Source organism: Stomoxys calcitrans, chromosome 3 (assembly GCF_963082655.1).
Source record: "Stomoxys calcitrans chromosome 3, idStoCalc2.1, whole genome shotgun sequence".
Lineage (NCBI taxonomy): Eukaryota > Metazoa > Arthropoda > Insecta > Diptera > Muscidae > Stomoxys > Stomoxys calcitrans.
In genome coordinates, this window is record NC_081554.1 from 179,210,150 (window position 1) to 179,231,268 (window position 21,119).

At 41.3% G+C, this 21,119-nt stretch overlaps 2 protein-coding genes across 2 annotated transcripts in view; one reads left to right on the forward strand and one right to left on the reverse strand.

The window, feature by feature from the left end:
* The window catches only part of LOC106085066 (lachesin), a 515,032-nt gene that overhangs the window by 38,546 nt on the left and 455,367 nt on the right, over positions 1 to 21,119 (reverse strand). The window lies entirely within an intron of this gene.
* LOC106085074 (neprilysin-4) lies at positions 7,156 to 10,534 on the forward strand. Its single transcript, XM_013249105.2, has one exon. It carries the CDS (start codon positions 8,356 to 8,358, stop codon positions 10,492 to 10,494), a length of 2,139 nt encoding a protein of 712 aa, XP_013104559.2. The 5' UTR covers positions 7,156 to 8,355; the 3' UTR covers positions 10,495 to 10,534.

Sequence of the window (21,119 nt, forward strand, 5' to 3'; positions counted from 1 at the left end):
AAGATCCAAGATCTGATTATATGGCAGCTATGTCGAAACAATGACCGATATGGCCCATTTACAATCCCAACCAACCTACACTAATAGGAAGTATTTGTGCAAAATTTCAAGCGGCGTGCTTTACTCCTTCGAAAGTTAGCGTGCTTTCGACAGACGGACGGACGGACACACGGACGGACGGCCATGGCTAGATCGATTTAAAATGTCACTACGATCAAGAACATATATACTTTATGGGGTCTTAGACGCATATTTCAAGGTGTTACAAACAGAATGACGAAATTATTATACCCCCATCCTATAGTGGAGGGTATAAAAAAGCATATTCCAGCCGTTTCATGCTTAACCCTCTTCAGTTTCCTTGAACTACCAACTTCCATACATTTCTCCATTAACATTGTGGCATATAGAACTAACTCATCGCTCTAGCGATTAAATGGCCATACCAAAATAACAGGCACAGGCATTCATTGAATGTGTGTATCTTTCCTTTGGTGTCATTTAAGCTTTTGAAAGAGTTTAGATTACATTCTGTCTATGTGTCATTTGAAACTGACAAAAAACCAGTGATCTCTCATTGTTTGTGCATGGCCAAGGTTATCTAAGTCATAATCGTGCCCATCACATCCATCATCGGTGTATCCAGAATAACATCTTTATTACTGGCCATGTGACAATCATCATCTACATTATCATTATCGTTTTCATCATCGTCACATGGGTCTTTGTCCATTGACTTAGACAACATCATCATATTACGTATTCTCTCCTATTGTCCTATTGTTGTCCATAAGTAGAAGTCTTTTTTTTTGCTGTTCTTTGAATTCAAACTGCATATACGATAATAGATTGAGCTTAGAGTGAAAACATATGAGGTTGTACTGGAAATCATTGAAGATTTATAATAATAAAGACAATATTTGTAAGAAAGACAAAGCTGCTAAGAAAATTTCGCTAAATATAAAATTTTTAGCAACCATTTTCTAAAGACAACATTTCTTAGAAATTTCATAAAAATTTCTATAAAATTTTCTAACACAACAAAATTCCAAAAAAAAAAAAAAATCAGTAAAGTTTAAACTTTTTTGAATTTAAAATTTCTATGAAATGTCGCCACCCACAGGGGTGCTCTACAGATAGATGCAGTCTGGGAGGTGATGCCCCCTTGGATCCCCCAACCAAGGGTACATTGACCCTGGCGCGTACACTGGAATATGATTTTGATAATGGATTTGGTTTGATGCTACGTGCTGACAGCTGTGGTATTCAATTACCTGAGTAGGAAGGAGCGACATTCTTCACGAAATTCCATTAAGGAACTGGGACAACCTTTTCACACATCATTGAGTGCTGGCCTCCTTCCTCCACCCTTCACCATAGGGTGGGGGTATACTAATTTCGTCATTCTTTTTGTAACTCCCCGAAATACTCGCCTAAGACCCCACAAAGTAAATTTATTTTTGATCGTCAGGACATTTAAAGTCGATACAGCTATGTTCGAATTCTGGCGAGACCATCCGAAAAAAAATTTCAGCGGTGGTTTTCCCCTCCAACATTTGTGAGGTACTATGTCATGTAAAAACTTCTAACCAAAGAGGTGTCGCACTGCCTCTGTTCAAGTGGAATGTTCATGGCAAAATTTGCCATTAAAGGCTATTGGCAAGCCACCAGACCCTAGCGTTAGGAAAGATGCGGCGTCTGAAGCTGTCGCAACCCTCCACAAAGGGAAACCTGTACGAGACGCGGGTTCTGGAGCTGTCGGCAATCTTTCGAGCATTTAAAATGAAAAAGTTGCGGCGTCCGGAGGTATCGGCTAACCTCCAGCCAATAGTGAAAGGAAAGATGCGGTATCTGTAGCTGTCGGCAAATTTCTAAGCACTGGAGATGAAAAAACGCGGCTTCTGGAGTTGTCGGCAAGCCGCCAGGCCTTAGAAAAAACAAAAACGCGGCATCTGGAACTATCGGCAAGCCTCCAGGCACTAGCGATAGGAGAGACGTGGCTTCTGGAGCTATCTGCAAGCCTCCAAGCATTTAAAATGGAAAAGTTGAGGATTCTGAAGCTATCGGCAAGCCTCCAGACACTATCGATGGAAAAGACGCGGCTTCTGGAGCTGTCAGCGAGTCTTCAAGTATTTAAAATGGGATAGTTGAGGCTTCTGGAGCTATCGGCAACCTTGGAGACCCTAGCTAAAGGAAAGACGTGGCACCTGGAGCTGACGGCAAGCGTCCGTGCATTTATAATCGAAAAGTTGGGAGCTGTCGCAAGAATCGATGCACTAGCGACGGGAAAGACGTGGGATCTGGAGCTATCTTATGAATCCAGGTACTAGCGGCGGGAAAGACGTGGGTTCTGGAGCTATCGGCATGCATCCAGGCCCTAGCGACGGGAAAGACGTGGCACCTAGAGCAGCCGGCACGCCTTCAATCATTTAAAATGGAAACGTTGCGGCTTCTGGAGTTATCGGCAAGCTTACAGACACTATCGATGGGAGATATGCGGCTTCTGGATCTGTCGGCAAACCTCCGAAAATTTAAATTTAAAAAGTTTATGCTTCTGGAACTGTTGCGGAAAGCCTGTAGTCGCTAGCAATGAGGGATCAATATTTCAAGGTGTTGCAAACGTTATGGCTAGCTTAGTATACCCCCTTTCCTCTGGTGCTGAATAGAAAAATTGAGGACCCTTATTATTCTTCTTCAACTTTACTTGGATAGCACTCGATAATATGAGAGAAGTATCCTCGATGTTCGATGGAGTGGAATGTTCATCAACAAATTTTCGTTTTGGAAAGGAAATTACCCTTTGGGCTTGTAAAGAGTAAGGAAATAAATTTTGCAAATCATCGGTACCAGCTGCATTGTTGCTTTTCATATTTTGAGGAGAGAACATAGACTTTGAAGCATCAATTGAAACTGGTTTCAGGCAACAACGATTTTTTGGGCAAAAACTGGGAGTTTTTAGAAGAAACTAAGAGCTAGCTAAGTTCGGCAGGACCGAATCTTATGTACCCTCCACCATGGATCGCATTTGACGAGTTCTATGCACAGTATCTCTTTTTAGGCAAACAAAGAATATTGAATAAGAATATGGTATTGTGTAATATTTCAGTTCATTCGGATAAGAATTGCGTTTTGTAGGGGCTCAAGAAGCAAAATCGGGAGATTGGTTTATAAGGAAGCTGTATCAAGCTATTGATCGATTCGGACCATACTAGATCGGTTTATATGACAGCTATATCAGGTTATGTACCGATTTGTCCCATACTTGGCACAGTTATTGGAAGTCATAACAAAACACCTCGTGCAAAATTGCAGCCAAATCGTATAAGAATTGCGCCCCCTAGAGGCTCAAAAAGTCAAGATGCCAGATCGGTTTATATGACAGCTATACCCGATTATGAACCGATTTGGATCACACCAAACACAGTTATGGGAAGTGATACCGAAACACTACGTGCAAAATTTCAGTCAAATCGAACAAAAATTGCGCCCTCTAGAGGCTCAAGAAGGCAAGATCCGAGATCGTTTTATATGGCAGCTATATCAAAACACGGACCGAATTCAACCATACTTAGCAAAGTTGTTGGAAGTGAAGCAAAAACACCACTAGCAAAATTTCAGTTAAATCGGACAAGAAATGCGCAGTCTAGAGGCTCAAGGAGTCAAGACCCAGGATCGGTTTGTATGGCAGCTATACCAGATTATGAACCGATTTGAATCATACTTAACAGTTGTTGGAAGTGATACCAAGACACCACGTGCAAAATTTCAGTCAAATCGATCAAAACTTGCGCCCTCTAGAGGCTCAAGAAGTCAAGACCCAAGATCGGTTTACATGGCAGCTATATCAAAACATGGACCGATTTAAACCATACTAAGCGCAGTTGTTGGAAGTGATGCCAAAACACCACTAGCAAAATTTCAGTTAAATCGGACAAGAAATGCGCCCTCTAGAGGCTCAAGAAGTCAAGACCCAGGATCGGTTTATATGGCAGCTATACCAGATTATTAACCGATTTGAATCATACTTAACACAGTTGTTGGAAGTGATACCAAGACACCACTAGCAAAGTTTCAGTTAAATCGGACATGAAATGCGCCCTCTAGAGGCTCAAGAAGTCAAGACCCGGGATCGGTTTATATGGCAGCTATATCAAAACATGGACCGATTTAAACCGTTCTTAGCATAGTCGTTGGAAATGACACCAAAACCCCCCGTGCAAAATTTCAACACTCGAAAGGCTCAAGAAGTCAAGACCCAAGATCGGATTATATAGCAGTTATATCAAAACTTGGACCGATGTGGCCCATTTATAATCCCAACTGACCTACACTAATAAAAAGTGTTTGTGCAAAATTTCAAGCGGCTAGCTTAACTCCTTCGAGAGTAAGCGTGCTTTCGACAGACCGACGGACGGACAGACAGACGGACGGACAGATGGACAGACGGACGGACAGACATGGCTAGATCGACTTTAAATGACATGATGATCAAGAGTATATATACTTTATGGGGTCTCAGGCCCATATTTCGAGGTGTTACAAACAGAATGACGAAATTAGTATACCGCCATCCTATGGTGGAGGGTATAAAAAATTTCCAGTATTATATTCCTAGGCTTTGTATATTAGGTTCGGATGGTTGGGCAGCTGAATTTGTGATCCATTCTAATACCACGGAGGCCACCGTAGGGCAGAGGTTAGCATGTACGCCTATGAACGCCGCTGAACGTCTGGGTTCGAATCCTGGTGTGAACATAAGAATAAAATTTTCTGCGGTAGTTATCTCCTCCTAATGCTGGCGGCATTTTTGAGGAAATATGCTGTTGAAAAAAATGATATGACAGCCATGTAAAAACTTCTTTCTGAAAAGGTGTTGTACTGCGGCACACCGTTCGTACTCGGCTTGATATAGGAGGCCCCTTATTATTGAGCTTAAACTTGAATCGAACAAAACTCATTGAAATTTCTTCCTTAATGGAATATTCATTCGCAAATTTGCATTGATATAACACACTACTCAAAGACCAACCCCTATGGAAGAAATCGAATCGGTGGCAATCCGACCTCTTAACCAACTTTTCGGCCGGTGATATTCTAAGCTTTTTAAACCTCCCAAAAAGAAATGGTATGCACTTTTATAACGAAGATCAGGGAACCCAAGAATAAAAGATGCACATCAAAACCAAAAAAAAAAAAGAGACACTAAATATGAAAATCTATACAAAGATGATACAACACCCAAATAGAATAAAGAAAAAAAAAATATTTTGAAAAAAAAAATTCTACATAATTCTGATAACGATTTCTACCGTGTCTAGAGAGTGGAATGACGAAAGCTGAAAAAATAGAAATTTAAATAACAAAAAAAAAATATAATAATAAAAAATTCTAAATCTATTCATAGTTAGACAGACAGACAACAACAACAATTGGAAGTAGAGAAAAATGTTAATGAAAAACAGCGGAATTAAAGGCGCAAAATGAGAAAAATGGAAAAATTGTATGCACAAGGAAAAAAACTTAAAAACTGGTCAAAGAAGATGAGCTCTCCAATGGAAGCATCATCATGATCATCATTGTGATACAGCCTATGCCCAGTAGCTCTCCCTCTCATCTAACAATAGGTTAAGAGTTCCATATCAAAACAAATTTCTATACAGAAAAAAAAAAATCAAAGCAAAAAAAAAATCTAGAACACTTGGCGAAAAAAATGAAAGAAAATGAAATAGAATTTTATAGAGTTAGATTCGCATTTAAACATCAAATCAAGATTAGTTGAGAGCAACAAGTGAAAGACGAAACAAGATTGCATTCGAAAGCATTGAAGAAAAAAAAGTTAACAAAAACAAGCTTAAGTTTAGGCTTTTGAGAAATCAGGAAAACAAAGAAAGCGGAAGGTGGCAAAGATCCACAAAACGAAAAATTATTCACCTAAACCAAGCCTGGCAATTGGAAAAAGACAAAAACTTCCTTTAAGGGGTTCCTTTGGTTGCAGCAGATCTTAAGCTGTTCTTAAACATCCTAGCAGATCTTAAGCTCTGGTTTTGCTACACAAACAGAGATACTTTCAGCACCATAGCAGGCTGGAGGGCAGCCATCAATCCCCAAAAAAAACTTTTTTTTTTCCTTTGGTGGCAACAGCACTTACCCACCAAGACAGTCAAAAAACAACCAGAATCAAAAGAAGAACAAAAATTACCATTTCATGCTGCTCAGAAAAACATCAGCAATAACAGATCCTATTTTGCCGTTTGGAAAACCAGGAGCTGGTTTAACCAACTCAGCCCTATACCAGCTCAACCTTATACCAGCTCAGCTCTATACCAACTCAACACCATACCAGCCCAGCCCCATACTAGCCCAGCCCCATACAAACCAAAATCTGAAGAAAAACAGAAATCACCATTTCTTGATGCTCAGAAAAACATCCCCAATAACAGATCTTATTTTGCCGTTTAGTAAACCAGGAGCTGGTTTTACCAACTCAGCCCTATACCAGCTCAACCTTATACTAGCTCAACCTTATACCAGCTCAGCCTTATACCAACTCAACCCCATACCAGCTCAGCCCCATACCAACCATAATCGGAAGAAAAACAAAAATCACAATTTCTTGCTGCTCAGAAAAAAATCACCCATAACAGATCTTATTTTGCCGTTTAGTAAACCAGGAGCTGGTTTTGCCAACTCAGCCCTATACCAGCTCAACCTTATACCAGCTCAGCCCTATACCAACTCAACCCCATACCAACCAAAATCTGAAGAAAAACAGAAATCACCATTTCTTGCTGCTCAGTAAAACATCACCAATAACAGATCTTATTTTGCCGTTTTGTAAATCAGGAGCTGGTTTTACCAACTCTGCCCTATACCAGCTCAACCTTATACCAGCTCAGCCCTATACCAACTCAACCCCATACCAACCAAAATTTGAAGAAAAACAAAAATCACCATTTCTTGCTGCTCAGAAAAACATCACCAATAACAGATCTTATTTTGCCGTTTGGAAAACCAGGAGCTGGTTTTACCAACTCAGCCCTATACCAGCTCAACCTTATACCAGCTCAGCCCTATACCAACTCTGCCCCATACCAGCTCAGCTCCATACCAACCAAAATCTGAAGTAAAACAAAAATCAACATTTCTTGCTGCTCAGAAAAAAATCACCAATAACAGATCTTATTTTGCCGTTTTGTAAACCAGGAGCTATTTTTACCAACTCAATCCTATACCAGCTCAACCTTATACCAGCTCAGCCCTATACCAACTCAACCCCATACCAAACAAAATCTGAAGAAAAACAAAAATCACCATTTCTTGCTGCTCAGAAAAAAATCACCAATAACAGATCTTATTTTGCCGTTTGGAAAACCAGGAGCTGGTTTTACCAACTCAGCCCTATACCAGCTCAACCTTATACCAGCTCAGCCCTATACCAACTCAGCCCCATACCAGCCAAAATCTGAAGTAAAACAAAAATCACCATTTCTTGCTGCTCAGAAAAACATCACCAATAACAGATCTAATCTTGCCGTTTAGTAAACCAGGAGCTGGTTATACCAACTCAGCCCTAGACCAGCTCAACCTTAGCCCTATACTAACCACAATCAAAAGAAGAACAAAAATCACCATTTCATGCTGCTCAGAAAAACATCACCAATAACAGGTCTTATTTTGCCGTTTAGTAAACCAGGAGCTGGTTTTACCAACTCAGCCCTATACCAGCTCAACCTTATACCAGCTCAGCCCTATACCAACTCAACCCCATACCAACCAAAATCTGAAGAAAAACAAAAATCACCATTTCTTGCTGCTCAGTAAAACATCAACAATAACAGATCTTATTTTGCCGTTTTGTAAACCAGGAGCTGGTTTTACCAACTAAGTCCTATACCAGCTCAACCTTATACCAGCTCAACCTTATACCAGCTCAGCCCTATACCAACTCAACCCCATACCAGCTCAGCCCTGTACCAACCAAAATCTGAAGAAAAACAAAAATCACCATTTCTTGCTGCTCAGAAAAACATCACCAATAACAGATCTTATTTTGCCGTTTAGTAAACCAGGAGCTGGTTTTACCAACTCAGCCCCATACCAGCTCAACTCCATACCAGCTCAACCCTATACCAGCTCTGCCCCATACCAGCTCAACCCCATACCAGCTCAGCCCCTTACCAGCCCTGGTCATCTTAAGCAGCCCAAACAAAATCCATAGCAAGGACAAATACACAACTGAAATAAATCCCCGACAAGAGTATCCATATCCATATCCACATTGTCTTTGTCTTTTGTGCTCTGCATACTTCTCCAGCTACTCTTCGTTGTTCTGCTCTTCAGTGGCATCATTTGGCCATGCTTAAGTTAAGCATTGTCTTTGGCTTGCTGGCGTCAATAATCTGGCGGACAACACCGACAAATTGTCGCCAGACCCACAATCAAACGCAAAACATCAATCAATTGGCGGCCATCAATATCGAACGCTACATGGATGTGGACGAGCCAAAGCCCTGTGACAACTTTTATCAATATGCCTGTGGCAATTGGTATCAGCAGCATATCGATGAAATGGATTATGGTGATGTATTGGGTTTAATGGATTATGAATTGAATAAAAAACTGGAACATTTGTTAAGGAAATCTCCAGCGTCCTCCTCCTCCTCCTCCTCGGCGATGCATAGCGATGAGTATGTAAACACAGGGCGCAGCACAACTGCCCCAACCACCACAGCCGAAAGCACACGCTCTACCACACCCATGGCTGGATGGGAGCAGCTCTCTAGCCTCTATGGCAAGATACGCACCTATTACAAATCCTGCAAGAAGGTGAAACCCTATAATTTGAAGAAATATCTGCAGCTTATACAGCCCGGCCCGGGGGTGCATTGGTATGTGTTGGCCAAGCAGGGTGGTCGCAAATGGAATGCCGATAAATTTGACTGGCTAGAGACCATAGCCAAACTGCGTTTATATGGCCTCAATGGGGTTCTGCTTAAGGAGCAGGTTCTGCCACGCTGGGATGAATCCTCCTCGATGAGCATATATTTGGATAAGCCGGATCTCTCGGAAACCTCGGCCATGGGCGAAGGTGTCATCATAGAGCTGCTCATGGACATAGGCCAAACCAAGCGTTGGGCCAACGAAATAGCCCGTGAGGTCAATCGCTTTGAGTTTCAATTGCACAAGCTGCAGGAGCTCGAGGACGAGGAGGGGCCCAAGGAAATGCAGTTGAGCTATTTGCAGGAGTATATGCCTCAAATCGACTGGCTGACCTACATCAGACAGCTCAAAGGACCCGATACCGATTTGGCCACCACTGTCATCATACAGAACATACCCTACATGAGATCCTTGGTCAAGTTGCTCAACTCTGTGGAGCCTTCCAATCTATGCAATTACATCATGATCAAGTTCTTGCTATATCTCAAGACCCAAGGGCCTGCTGAAATCTCCCGTCAAGAATGCATAGCCAGTTTGAGAAGAGCCATGCCTTTGGCTTTGAGTTATGTGGTGGGTCTGCATTACTACAAGGATGCCGAGCGCAATGATGCCCAAGTACTTCAACTCTTTGAGCAGCTCAAGCAAACCTTTCATACCGTCTTGGAAGATAATCGCCTGCAATTGCCCCAGCCCATAGTGGAAACTCAGCTGCAGAAAATCCACACCATGCAATTGCGCATAGGTTTCGCTCCCCGCAATATAAGTGGCGAATATATGAGTCAATACTATGAAAGGGTCACCTTGGATGGCAACAATTTCTATGCCAATCAGTTGAGCCTTTTGCGACTAACCGTGGAAAGAAGTCATGAGACCTTGGATCCTTTAACCAATCAGGAGATACTCAACGATGAGTCTGTCATTTCCGCAGAATGGCTGGGTTCCTCCTCCTCGCCCTTGTATCTGAAATCGCGCAATATGGTGGTCATACCCTATGGTTTTCTCCACATGCCCATATATCATCGCAATCTCAAGGACATTTACAAATATTCCGTCTTAGGCTTCGCCTTGGCCCATGAGATGTTGCATGGCTTTGACTCGTCGGGCATAGATTATGATGCTTCGGGCAACATCATGGGTCCCAGTGAGGAAATCTCAGCCAATCAACGTTTTATGCAGGGTCTTAGGTGTATGCAAAATGAATTGGCCACCGGCTCACGCAGTCTCAATGAAAAACTGGCCGACTATGAGGGCATTCGCTTGGCCTTCAATGCCTATTTTACTGCCTCGCGCCTTGGCAATGAGACGCTGATTGTTAAGCATTTACGTTCGCGCTATTTGAATCAATTTACCCCCCAACAGGTTTTCTTTATAAATTTTGCTCAATTTTTCTGCGGCAAAGTACATCCGAAATTGACTCATTCCGCCTATTTGGATCATGCCATGGATGAATTGCGAGTCTTGCAGACTTTGGCGAATTTCGAGGAATTTTCCAAGGCCTTTGGTTGTGAGAAACGTGATAAAATGCAATCGCGACATCGTTGTAGGTTATGGTGAATAAAAAAAAAAAATTAAATAATAAGTGGCTTAAGTGTGAAAATATTTAAAATAAAAAAAAAATAAAAAAATTAAAAAAAAACACAAAAATTAATAAAAAAAAATTATTTTTTTTCTAAAGGATTTTGGGACAACTATGAACCATGGTTTGTGGCCTCTAACATCTTTATAGGAAAACAAAAGGTATGTTATTGGAGCTTCATCAGGTTATGAACCGATTAGGGCCATACTTGGCTTGGATGTGGGAGACCACAGTAGAAGTCGATGTTCAAAATCGGATTACATTTGCGCCCTCTAGTGGCTCAAAAAGTAAAATCGCAAGATCGGTTTATATGGGAGCAATATCAGGTCTTAGACCGATTCAGACCAGACTCGACTGGTATGTTAAGGGTTATCAGAAAAGTTTTTGTGCAACATTTCAGCCAAATCGTATAAGAACTACGCCTCCCAGAGGCTATAGAAGTACTATCAAGGGATCAGTTTATATGGGAGCTACCGACGTAAAGTGCGATAGAATCGAACAAGTAAAAAGGCGTTAAGTTCGACCGGCCCGAACGTTGGATACCCATCACCTCGTGTATATATGTAACCACCTTTCATCAAAATTCGGTGAAAATTTCGTACCATATGTCCCATAGCAGTTATATCAAAATATGTTCCGATTTGGACCAAAGAATAATAAGTATAGTAGCTATATCTAAAAATAAACCGATCTGAAACATATATGACACGGATGTCGAAAAGCCTAACATGATTCATTGTGGCAAATTTCAGTGGAATGCGCTTTAAATGCGCTTTTTATGGGGCCAAGACTTTAAATCGAGATATCGGTCTATATGGCAGCTATATCCAAATCTGTACCGATTTGGACCAACTTGCAGAGAAATGTCGAAGAGCCTAAAACAAAGCACTGTCCCAAATTTCGGCGAAATCGGACAACAAAGGCGCCTTTTATGGCCCCAAAACCTAAACCCGAGAGATCGGTCTATATGGCAGCTATATCCAAATCTGGACCGATCAGGGCCAAATTGAAAATAGATGTCGAAGGGCCTAAGACAATTCACTGTCCCAAATTTCAACAAAATCGGATAATAAATGTGGCTTTTATAGGACTAAGACCCTAAATCGGAGGAGCGGTCTATATGGCAACTATATACAAATCTGGAACGATCTGAGCCAAATTGACGAATGATGTCGGATGTCCTAACAGAACTCACAGTCTTTAATTTCAGCAAAATCGGATAATAAATGTGTCTTTTATGGGCCCAAGACCCTAAATCGGAGGATCGGTCTATATGGCAGCTATATCCAAATCTGGAACGATCTGGGCCAAATTGACGAATGATGTCGGAGGGCCTAACAGAACTCACTGTCTTGAATTTCAGAAAAATCGGATAATAAACGTGGCTTTTATGGACCTAAGACCCTAAATCGGTGGATCGGTCTGTATGGGGGCTATATCAAGATATAGTCCGATATAGCCCATCTTCGAACTTAACCTGCTTATGGACAAAAAAAGAATCTGTACAAAGTTTCAGCTCAATATCTCTATTTTTTAAAGACTGTAGCGTGATTTCAGCAGACAGACGGCGGACATGTCTAGATCGTCTTAGATTTTTACGCTGATCAAAAATACATATGCTTTATAGGGTCTGAAATAGATATTTCGATGTGTTGCAAACGGAATGACAAAATGAATATACCCCCATCCTTCGGTTGTGGGTATAAAAAGCATGCCTATATTAAGGGAAGGTTGGTGGAGACTGCCCTGCAAATAGAAGAATCCTTCGATGCTAAAACGTACATACTGGCGGTATGCACTGACATCGAGGGGTCGTTTTAACGATGTGCGGGTCGACACACTGATTCAATCCTTAGACCAGTACCGCGTGGACCCGGTCCTTAGAGACTGGATAAACCATATGCTAAGGAACAGGTGGATAAATTGTGTATTCCATGGCATAAATATAGGGGAGAAAGTGGCACAGGGCACGCCGCAGGGGGGCATTTTATCGCCACTCCTATGGGTGACCACCATAAATGACCTATAACGGATGCTGACTGAGGAGGGATTTGAACCCGTCTGCTACGCAGACGATGTTATAATACTTCTAAGGGGTAAGGATCTGGACGAGCTATGCGGAAGGGAAGAATGGGTCTTGAATATGACATATGACTGGCCTAGACCCGGTGGTCTCAATGTTAACCCAGAGAAGTGTGAAATATGCCTGTCCACGAGGAAGACGAAAGTGGGCTAATTTAACGCACCACGTTTCCTCAATAAGACGATTTCGATATCTGACAAGGTCAAATACTTAGGTGTGATCTTGGACAGGAAACTGAAGGGGAAGTGTCACATTCAGGAGCTTACTGAGAAGGCTCACAGATGTTGGGCACTATGTAGACAGGCCGTAGGCTCGAAATGGGGTCTGAATCCTAGGATAATCCACTTGCTCTACAGGAGCGTAACTAGACCAATACTTACGTACGCCTCAGAAGTTTAGTGAACTGCTATGGAGAAAATTGCAGCATAAGGACCATTCAGCAGTAAAGTTGCCGTAAGGGCAATAACAACCTGGACGGTAAGGTCACGAACAGTCTTGCAGTGTAAGAAGGAGATTAACGCCTTTTTTGAGGATGGACAAATCCGCATCGTTTGGGTGCCGGGCTATAACGGAGTAAGGGGATATGAAAGGGCAGACGATTTGGCGGTGAAGGCCAGAGGACTGCCGTTAATAAACTTGGTTAACAAGAAGCCTTTCGGGGCGACGCAGTCCGAGTTAGGGGAGTGGGCGACGAATGCTCATGCCACATTGTGGAACAGCGAAACGGTTGGTAGGACGGCAAAAATTCTATGGGGGGATCCAGATCGTGAGAAGATAATCAGTAATAAAGGAAGCAAAAGGAGGAAGGACTACAAGCTCACTTATGTAAAATCGGTGCGTCAAGTGATAGCATGTGTAGGGCATACGAAGAAGATGGTGAGACTTTGGAGTATTTCCTTTGTCATTGTCCCGCTTTCGCGTCCAACAGATAGCGGTACTTAGGTGGAGACACAATATCAGACATGAATCAATTTAGGGGAGTGGTAGAGAAAACGATTTTGTAAGTAGCACGGAATTCCTAACATAAAATTTTCTTTTTAGAGGTTGCCTTATAGTTTTTAGAGAACAAGCCGATTACTGGCTTAGGTGTATGTCCATAGTGGCATGGCGCGGATTAATATCTGCACCCTCTTTTCAACCCAACCTAACCTATATCTAAATCTAAACCGATTTTGATAAAATTTTGCACATATATTAAAATCAGTAACAAAACTGTCCATGCCAAATTGCGCGCAGATCGGTTAGAAATTGAAGCTACTACTGCCATTTAAGTGCAAATCGGACGATACATGTATATGGGAGCTATATCTGAATCTGAACCGATTTTTATGAAATCTTCTAGACATGTGAAGATCAGTAACAAAACTGTCCATACCAAATTATGTGCAGATCAGTTGAAAATTGTAGCTACTACTGCCATTTAAGGGCAAATCGGGCAATATATTGGGTTGCCCAAAAAGTAATGGCGGATTTTTTAAAATAAAGTAAATGCATTTTTAATAAAACTTAGAATGAACTTTAATCAAATATACCTTTTTTACACTTTTTTTCTAAAGCAAGCTAAAAGTAACAGCTGATAACTGACAGAAGAAAGAATGCAATTACAGAGTCACAAGCTGTGAAAAAATTTGTCAACGCCGACTATATGAAAAATCTGCAATTACTTTTTGGGCAACCCAATAGTTTGGCGTCTAAATGGGACTACAACTTGATATAGCTCCAATAGCACAACTGTTCTTATTCTTTATTTGCCTGAATGGAGATACCGCGCAGAGAACTCGACAAATGCAATCCATGATGGAGGGTATATAAGATTCGGCCCGGCCGAACTTAGCACGTTTTTACTTGTTTTTCTGTCCACATGCATGCCACTCACCCTAAAATTTATAACCATTAGAAACTTTATTAACTTAGCCCTACTCCAATGATCAGATGGTGTTGATTTATTTTCCATTTCATCATCATCATAGTTCTATTGAAGGTAACTTAAAATATAATTATTTTCCTTCTTAAACTTAGTAAAGGCGACACTTCTTCCGGGGATTCATGCGACTATCTATGGGACATCTGAAAGCCTTGGCAAAGTCTTCGGAATTCATCAAAATCTGTTCTAGATAGGCCTTCTCATTGCCATCATTGCCACAATAAAACTGAGCCATATTCATAAAGAACAACTTGTCCTTAGAAAATGTGGTTGAGTAGGACCGAGCTGTTGATGATTGACGACTATCATTGACAAATGCTTGGTAGGCCACCTTAAGGCCTATAATAGCAGCACCTCTGTCGGGTATTTGTTCGCTGTCATCTTGGGCCTTAAGGCATTCACGATAATTGTCGAAATTGTCCTTACCCAAGATATCACTATACTCGGAGGTTTCAAAACCCCACAAATCACGTTCCAGACCTTCATGATCCAGGGTATGAATGTACTCATAGCTCAATAGGTAACCGAATAAAGACCACACCAGGGCATCATCATAGCTGGCATCGTAAAAGGGTGGCTCGAAACAACTCATCGGTACTATGACCAAATTGGAGTTGATGTCATATCCCAGACTTTCATAGTACAAAGTATTGTGGGTCTGATTGTGATAGGGAGCCAAATTCTCCAGGCCACGATGTTTCAACAGGGCTAAATGGTTCTTGTGAAAATTCCCAAAGCTCAGGCCAGTCACATCGCCATAGTAGGCATCCACATATTGTTGGTTGACATTTTCGGGTAAATTGCCCACGTTTACCTTAAGCGAGGATAATTTCCTCTTCAGTTTGGCAATTTGCGAGGGCCTCAGATGCATAAAGTTCTCATCCAATAGCTGTTGCAGTTGCCTGTGTATCTTGCCACTGATGCGGGCGATCAATTCATTGTTCTCTTGTGATGTTGGCAAATAGAATTCTGTGGAATACAAATAATTGGCGGCTAAATTCATTTTATTGCGGGTATCCTTAATGCAATTGGTGTTGGCTTCATCATTAAGGTATTTGATGAACTTGAAGAATAAATAATTGGCCAACTCCTGAGCCTCCAAGCCCTGGGGTACTGTGTAGTCATTGAGAAAGCGATAATAGTCCACATTGTTGATGAAAATCTCATCCTGGGGCGCCACCTTACCGGGCAGCATTGATTCCAAGAACTTCCAAAGATTGGGATTCGAGGTCTGTAGCTCACTATAAGTCATAGATTCGGTGTTTTCCGATTCCGAGTATTGGGCATAGGTCTCCCTCCAAAAGCTGTCCATTTTATTGAATTGGGTCATGTATTTGAAGCTGATGGGATAGGAGAAGCCCACAGTGGGCAAAGTGAATAACAGTTCCTTGCCCTCTGTGGAGTCCTCCTCCCCACCATTGGGTAGATTAAAATGAATTTCCAAAACATCTTCGGCAGTGCGATAGCTAGCTATACTCAAAAGTAAATGGTCGATGTTGTAGCCATGCAACTCTCCCATCACCTTGAAGATATCAAAGTCCTGGGATGGCCATTCAATATCGGCATCATCTTGAGCATGCGACTGCAAAACAGGCCATTGTAGCTCTGGTCCGGGCTTGACAGTTTGCGAGTACTTAAGCAAATCCTCAGCATATGCCCGCTGGCAAGAGCGATAGTAGGCCTTTAGCTTGTACAAGGCACTATTGGCATCTCCCTTGGGTTCGCGTTTGCCTTTTTTCTTAAGCAACTCCTCCAATCTGGCATTCATCTTGTAATCCAGCAAACCAATCATTTCCGCATAATCATCTGTGGCATAATTCGATTGCCAATTATCGCAGGCATATTTGTAGAAATCCTCACAGGCGTCGATGTCAGTGTTTATGGATTTTTCGATCATTTCGATTTTCTCCTCCACAGGCGTAGCAATGCAACCGGCTGCGATCAGCAGCCAGGTAAATATGACGCAGGGGGTTAACATTTTTCGTTTCTCTGGTTTTTTTTTCGCTTCACTAACTCACTTTTGAAACCTAACTACTAGTTGCCCATGCCTTAAACTACGATTTTATAGAACTTTTGGTATTTGAAATGTTTTTTACGCACTGATTAAATGCGTCTGGGTTAAGGTTTTTGATAGCCTTAGAAGATTAAATAAGCGTGGCAACATTTACAAGACTTGTTTCAAGCTTAACATGAAATGCTTTCTCTGGATTATGGCATTCGAATTCATTTCATATGAAAACCTATCAAAATTTGCAAACTTTTGGCGTTCTTGACGTTGATAATTGTGCCAGGCCCAAGCGGATGTTAAACTTGGTAGACAGACATCTGATGAATGGTAAATTTTGTAGGGCAACATTTTTTTTATAGTAAATCAAGGAGATTATAGAAAAGAGTGGCCCATACGTTGCGGGTAAGACGATTTTGGAATACATAACAACATAACAACCAACAAGTAAAGAAAGGCAAAAGTCAGCGATGCCGTACACCCTACACTTACACTTAAAGTGTAAATTGGGAGATCTATTTGTAAACCAATTTTTATGGACCACGGCAAAAATATTCAGATGGGTAATAAAAAAAGCCGAAAAAAGTTTCAAGTAAAATTGTTCATTTTGTCATTCCGTTTGCAATATATCGAAATATCCATTTCCGACCCTATTATTGGGTTGCCCAAAAAGTAATTGCGGATTTTTGAAAAGAAAGTAAATGCATTTTTAATAAAACTTAGAATGAATTTTAATCAAATATACTTTTTTTACACTTTTTTTCTAAAGCAAGCTAAAAGTAACAGCTGATAACTAACAGAAGAAAGAATGCAATTACAGAGTCAGAAACTGTGAAAAAATTTGTCAACGCCGTCTATATAAAAAATCCGCAATTACTTTTTGGGTAACCCAATACTTTACTTTAATTGGCTATGACAGAATATTTGTTCCACTATCCGAAGGCGCTTGGAAGGCTATTCTATGCCTTCCAAGCGCCTCGATCTTCTGCGCTCATTCTGAAATCTCTGACACCTAGTTTTGAGGTGTCTCCCACCACTTGATCTTTCCATCGGGCTTTTGGTCTTCCTTCCTTCAAACCACTTCTTTGCTGGAGCTTCTGCATCCATTCTGATAACATGATCTAGCCAACGCAGCCGTTGTATTTTGATGCGTCATACAGCTCGTGATTCATACTTCATTAACGCAAACTGGTCCATATATTTTACGAAGAATTTTTCTCTCAAATACTCCAAGTACTGCCTCATCTGTCTTCACAAGTATCCATGCTTCAGAACCATATAACAGCACGGGTAATATCAGTGTCTTGTATAGGGTAATCTTTGTCTGTCGAGAGGTGGCCTTGTTTCTAAACTGTCTACTTAGTCCAAAGTAGCATCTGTTTGCCAGTATTATTCTTCGCTTAATCTCAAAACTGGTGGCATTCTTTTCGGTTACAGCGGTGCCGATGTAGATAAAGTTACTGACTATCTCAAAGTTGTGGTTCCCAACTTTCTCCATTTTCTTTATCTGCTCGGTTGTGCAAGGATTTGTGGGAGTTGAAACCATCCATTTCGTCTTATCTCCATTTACTGCCCGACCCATTTTCACTGACTCTCTTTCGATTCTTTCAAAGGCTGCAGTTGCAACTTCCGTTGACCGACCTATGATATCGATGTCGTCGGCATAGGCGAGTAGCATGTGCTCTCTTGTGATTGGTGTGTCATATCTATTCACATCTGCATTTCGTATAGTCTTCTCCAGCAGGATATTAAAGAGATCACACAATAGGCTGTCTCCTTGTCTGAAACCTAGTTTGGTATTAAATGGTTCGGAGAGATTCTTTCCTTTTCATACTGAGGAACGCGTATCAGCAAGTGTCATCCTGCAGAGTCTTTTTAATTTTGCAGGGATACCAAACTCAGACATGGCTTGAAATACCTTTGAACATAAAGGGGTATGGAAGGCGACTTTGTAGTCAACAAAGATATGGTAGGTGTTGATTTGTCCTTCTTGGGTCTTTTCCAGGATTTGGCGCAGTGTGAATATCTGCTCCAGGGTGGATTTACCAGGTCTAAAGCCGCATTGATAGGGCTCAATTAACACTTTAGGATTTAATCCTTAACACAGTACGCTTTAGAGTATCCTGTATGCGTTAGGGAGGAGACTTATTCCTCTGTCGTTGCCACATTCCATCTTGTCTCCTTTCTTGTCTCCTTTCTTGTCTCCTTTCATGTCTACTTTCTTGTCTCCTTTCTTGTGTACTTTCTTGTCTCCTTTCTTGTCTCCTTTCTTGTCTGCTTTCTTGTCTCCTTTCTTGTCTCCTTTCTTGTCTCCTTTCTTGTCTCCTTTCTTGTCTCCTTTCTTGTTTCCTTTCTTGTCTCCTTTCTTGTCTCCTTTCTTGTCTCCTTTCTTGTCTCCTTTCTTGACTCCTTTCTTGTCTCCTTTCTTGACTCCTTTCTTGTCTCCTTTCTTGTCCCCTTTCTTGTCTCCTTTCTTATCTCCTTTCTTGTCTCCTTTCTTGTCTCCTTTCATGTCTTCTTCCTTGTCTCCTTTCTTGTCTCCTTTCTTGACTCCTTTCTTTTCTTCTTTCTTGTCTTCTTCCTTGTCTCCTTTCTTGTCTCCTTTCTTGTCTCCTTTCTTGTCTCCTTTCTTGTCTTCTTTCTTGTCTCCTTTCTTTTCTTCTTTCTTGTCTCCCTTCTTGTCTCCTTTTTTGTCTCCTTTCTTGTCTCCTTTCTTGTTTCCTTTCTTGTCTCCTTTCTTGTCTCCTTTCTTGTCTCCTTTCTTGTCTCCTTTCTTGTCTCCTTTCTTGTCTCCTTTCTTGTCTCCTTTCTTGTCTCCTTTCTTGTCTCCTTTCTTGTCTTCTTTCATGTCTTCTTCCTTGTCTCCTTTCTTGTCTCCTTTCTTGTCTCCTTTCTTGTCTCCTTTCTTGTCTCCTTTCTTGTCTCCTTTCTTGTCTCCTTTCTTGTCTCCTTTCTTGTCTCCTTTCTTGTCTTCTTTCTTGTGTACGGGACATAGTATGCTGAGATTCCAATCATCGGGTATGCGTTCTTCTAACCAGATTGCGCAGATAACCTGATGCATGCGCCCTATCAGCCTGTCGCCTCCGGTCTTAAATAGTTCAGCGGGTAACCCGTCGGCTTATGCTGCCTTGTTGCTGTGATTCCTATCATCGTTTATGTGTTGTTCTAGCCAGATTGCGCAGATAAGCTGATGCATACGCCTTATCAGCGTGTCACCTTCGGTCTTAAATAGTTCAGCGGTTAACCCATCGGTTCCTGCTGCCTTGTTGTTCTTTAGTCTTTAGTGTCAACGCCGACTATATGAAAAATCCGCAATTACTTTTTGGGCAACCCAATATTTCGTATTGAGATTTAAAGCAAAAAAGGGGAGGGTATGCGCTTCTCTATTTGCAAAAAAGTTGCTTTTATGTGTTTAGGGCACAATCAATGAATTTGACTAGAAAGATTTTGGTGACATCAAAGTTTACAAAATTTTGTTTCATATTAACGAAATATAATGTATTCTTATCAACACAACTAATAATGGAACAAAAATAGCATTTTTTTAATAATACATATCCCACGTCACAAAGTAAGCCAAAAAAATGTCACCTCACCAGTTAAGGGTTAATGCTTTTAAGTTCGCTCATGCTGAATTTAATAGACCCTTCACAATTAAGAAAAAAAAGCCGTTAAGTTCGGCCGGGCCGAACTTTGGATACCCACCACCTCGGGTATATATGTAAACTACCTTTCGTCATAATCAGGTAAAATATTCATAATTTATGCTTCCATAGCAACTATATCGAAATATGGTCCGATTTGGACCAAATTCGACTCGGACATTGAGTGGTCTAATAAGTACAAGTCATTGTCCAATTTTGTAGAACAAATATTGGTTTTTTGATAGCCATATCCAAATATAGACCGATCGAAACCATATACGATACGGACGTCGAAAAGCCTAACACAACTCACTGTCCCAAATATCGGCGAAATCGTACAATTATTGCGCCTTTTATGGGCCCAAGACCTTAAATCGAGAGATCGGCCTATATGGTAGCTATATCAAAATATGGACCGATCAGGACCAAATTGAAGAAGAATGTCGACTGGTCAAACACAACTCACTGTCCCAAATTTTGCCGAAATCGGATAAAAATCTTGGCTTTTATTGGCCTAAGAACCTAAATCGGAAGATCGGTCTATATGGCAGCTATATCCAAATCTAGACCGATCTGGACCAAATTCACGAAGGGTGTTGGAAGGCCTAACACAACTCACTGTCCCAATTTTCAGCAAAATCGGATAAAAATCTTGGCTTTTATGGGCCTAAGACCCTAAATCGGAAGATCGGTCTATATGGCAGCTATATCCAAATCTAAACCGATCTGGACCAAATTCACGAAGGGTGTTGGAGGTCCTAACACAACACACTGTCCCAATTTTCAGCAAAATCGGATAAAAATCTTGGCTTTTATGGGCCTAAGACCCTAAATCGGCGGATCGGTCTATATGGCAGCTATATCCAAATATGGACCGATCGGGGCCAAATTGAAGAAGAATTTCGACTGGTCAAACACAACTCACTGTCCCAAATTTTGGCAAAATC

What these genes read in the sequence shown, in the direction of transcription:
- LOC106085074 (XM_013249105.2), top strand. Translation starts at nt 8,356, where the DNA reads ATGCTTAAGTTAAGCATTGTCTTTGGCTTGCTGGCGTCAATAATCTGG.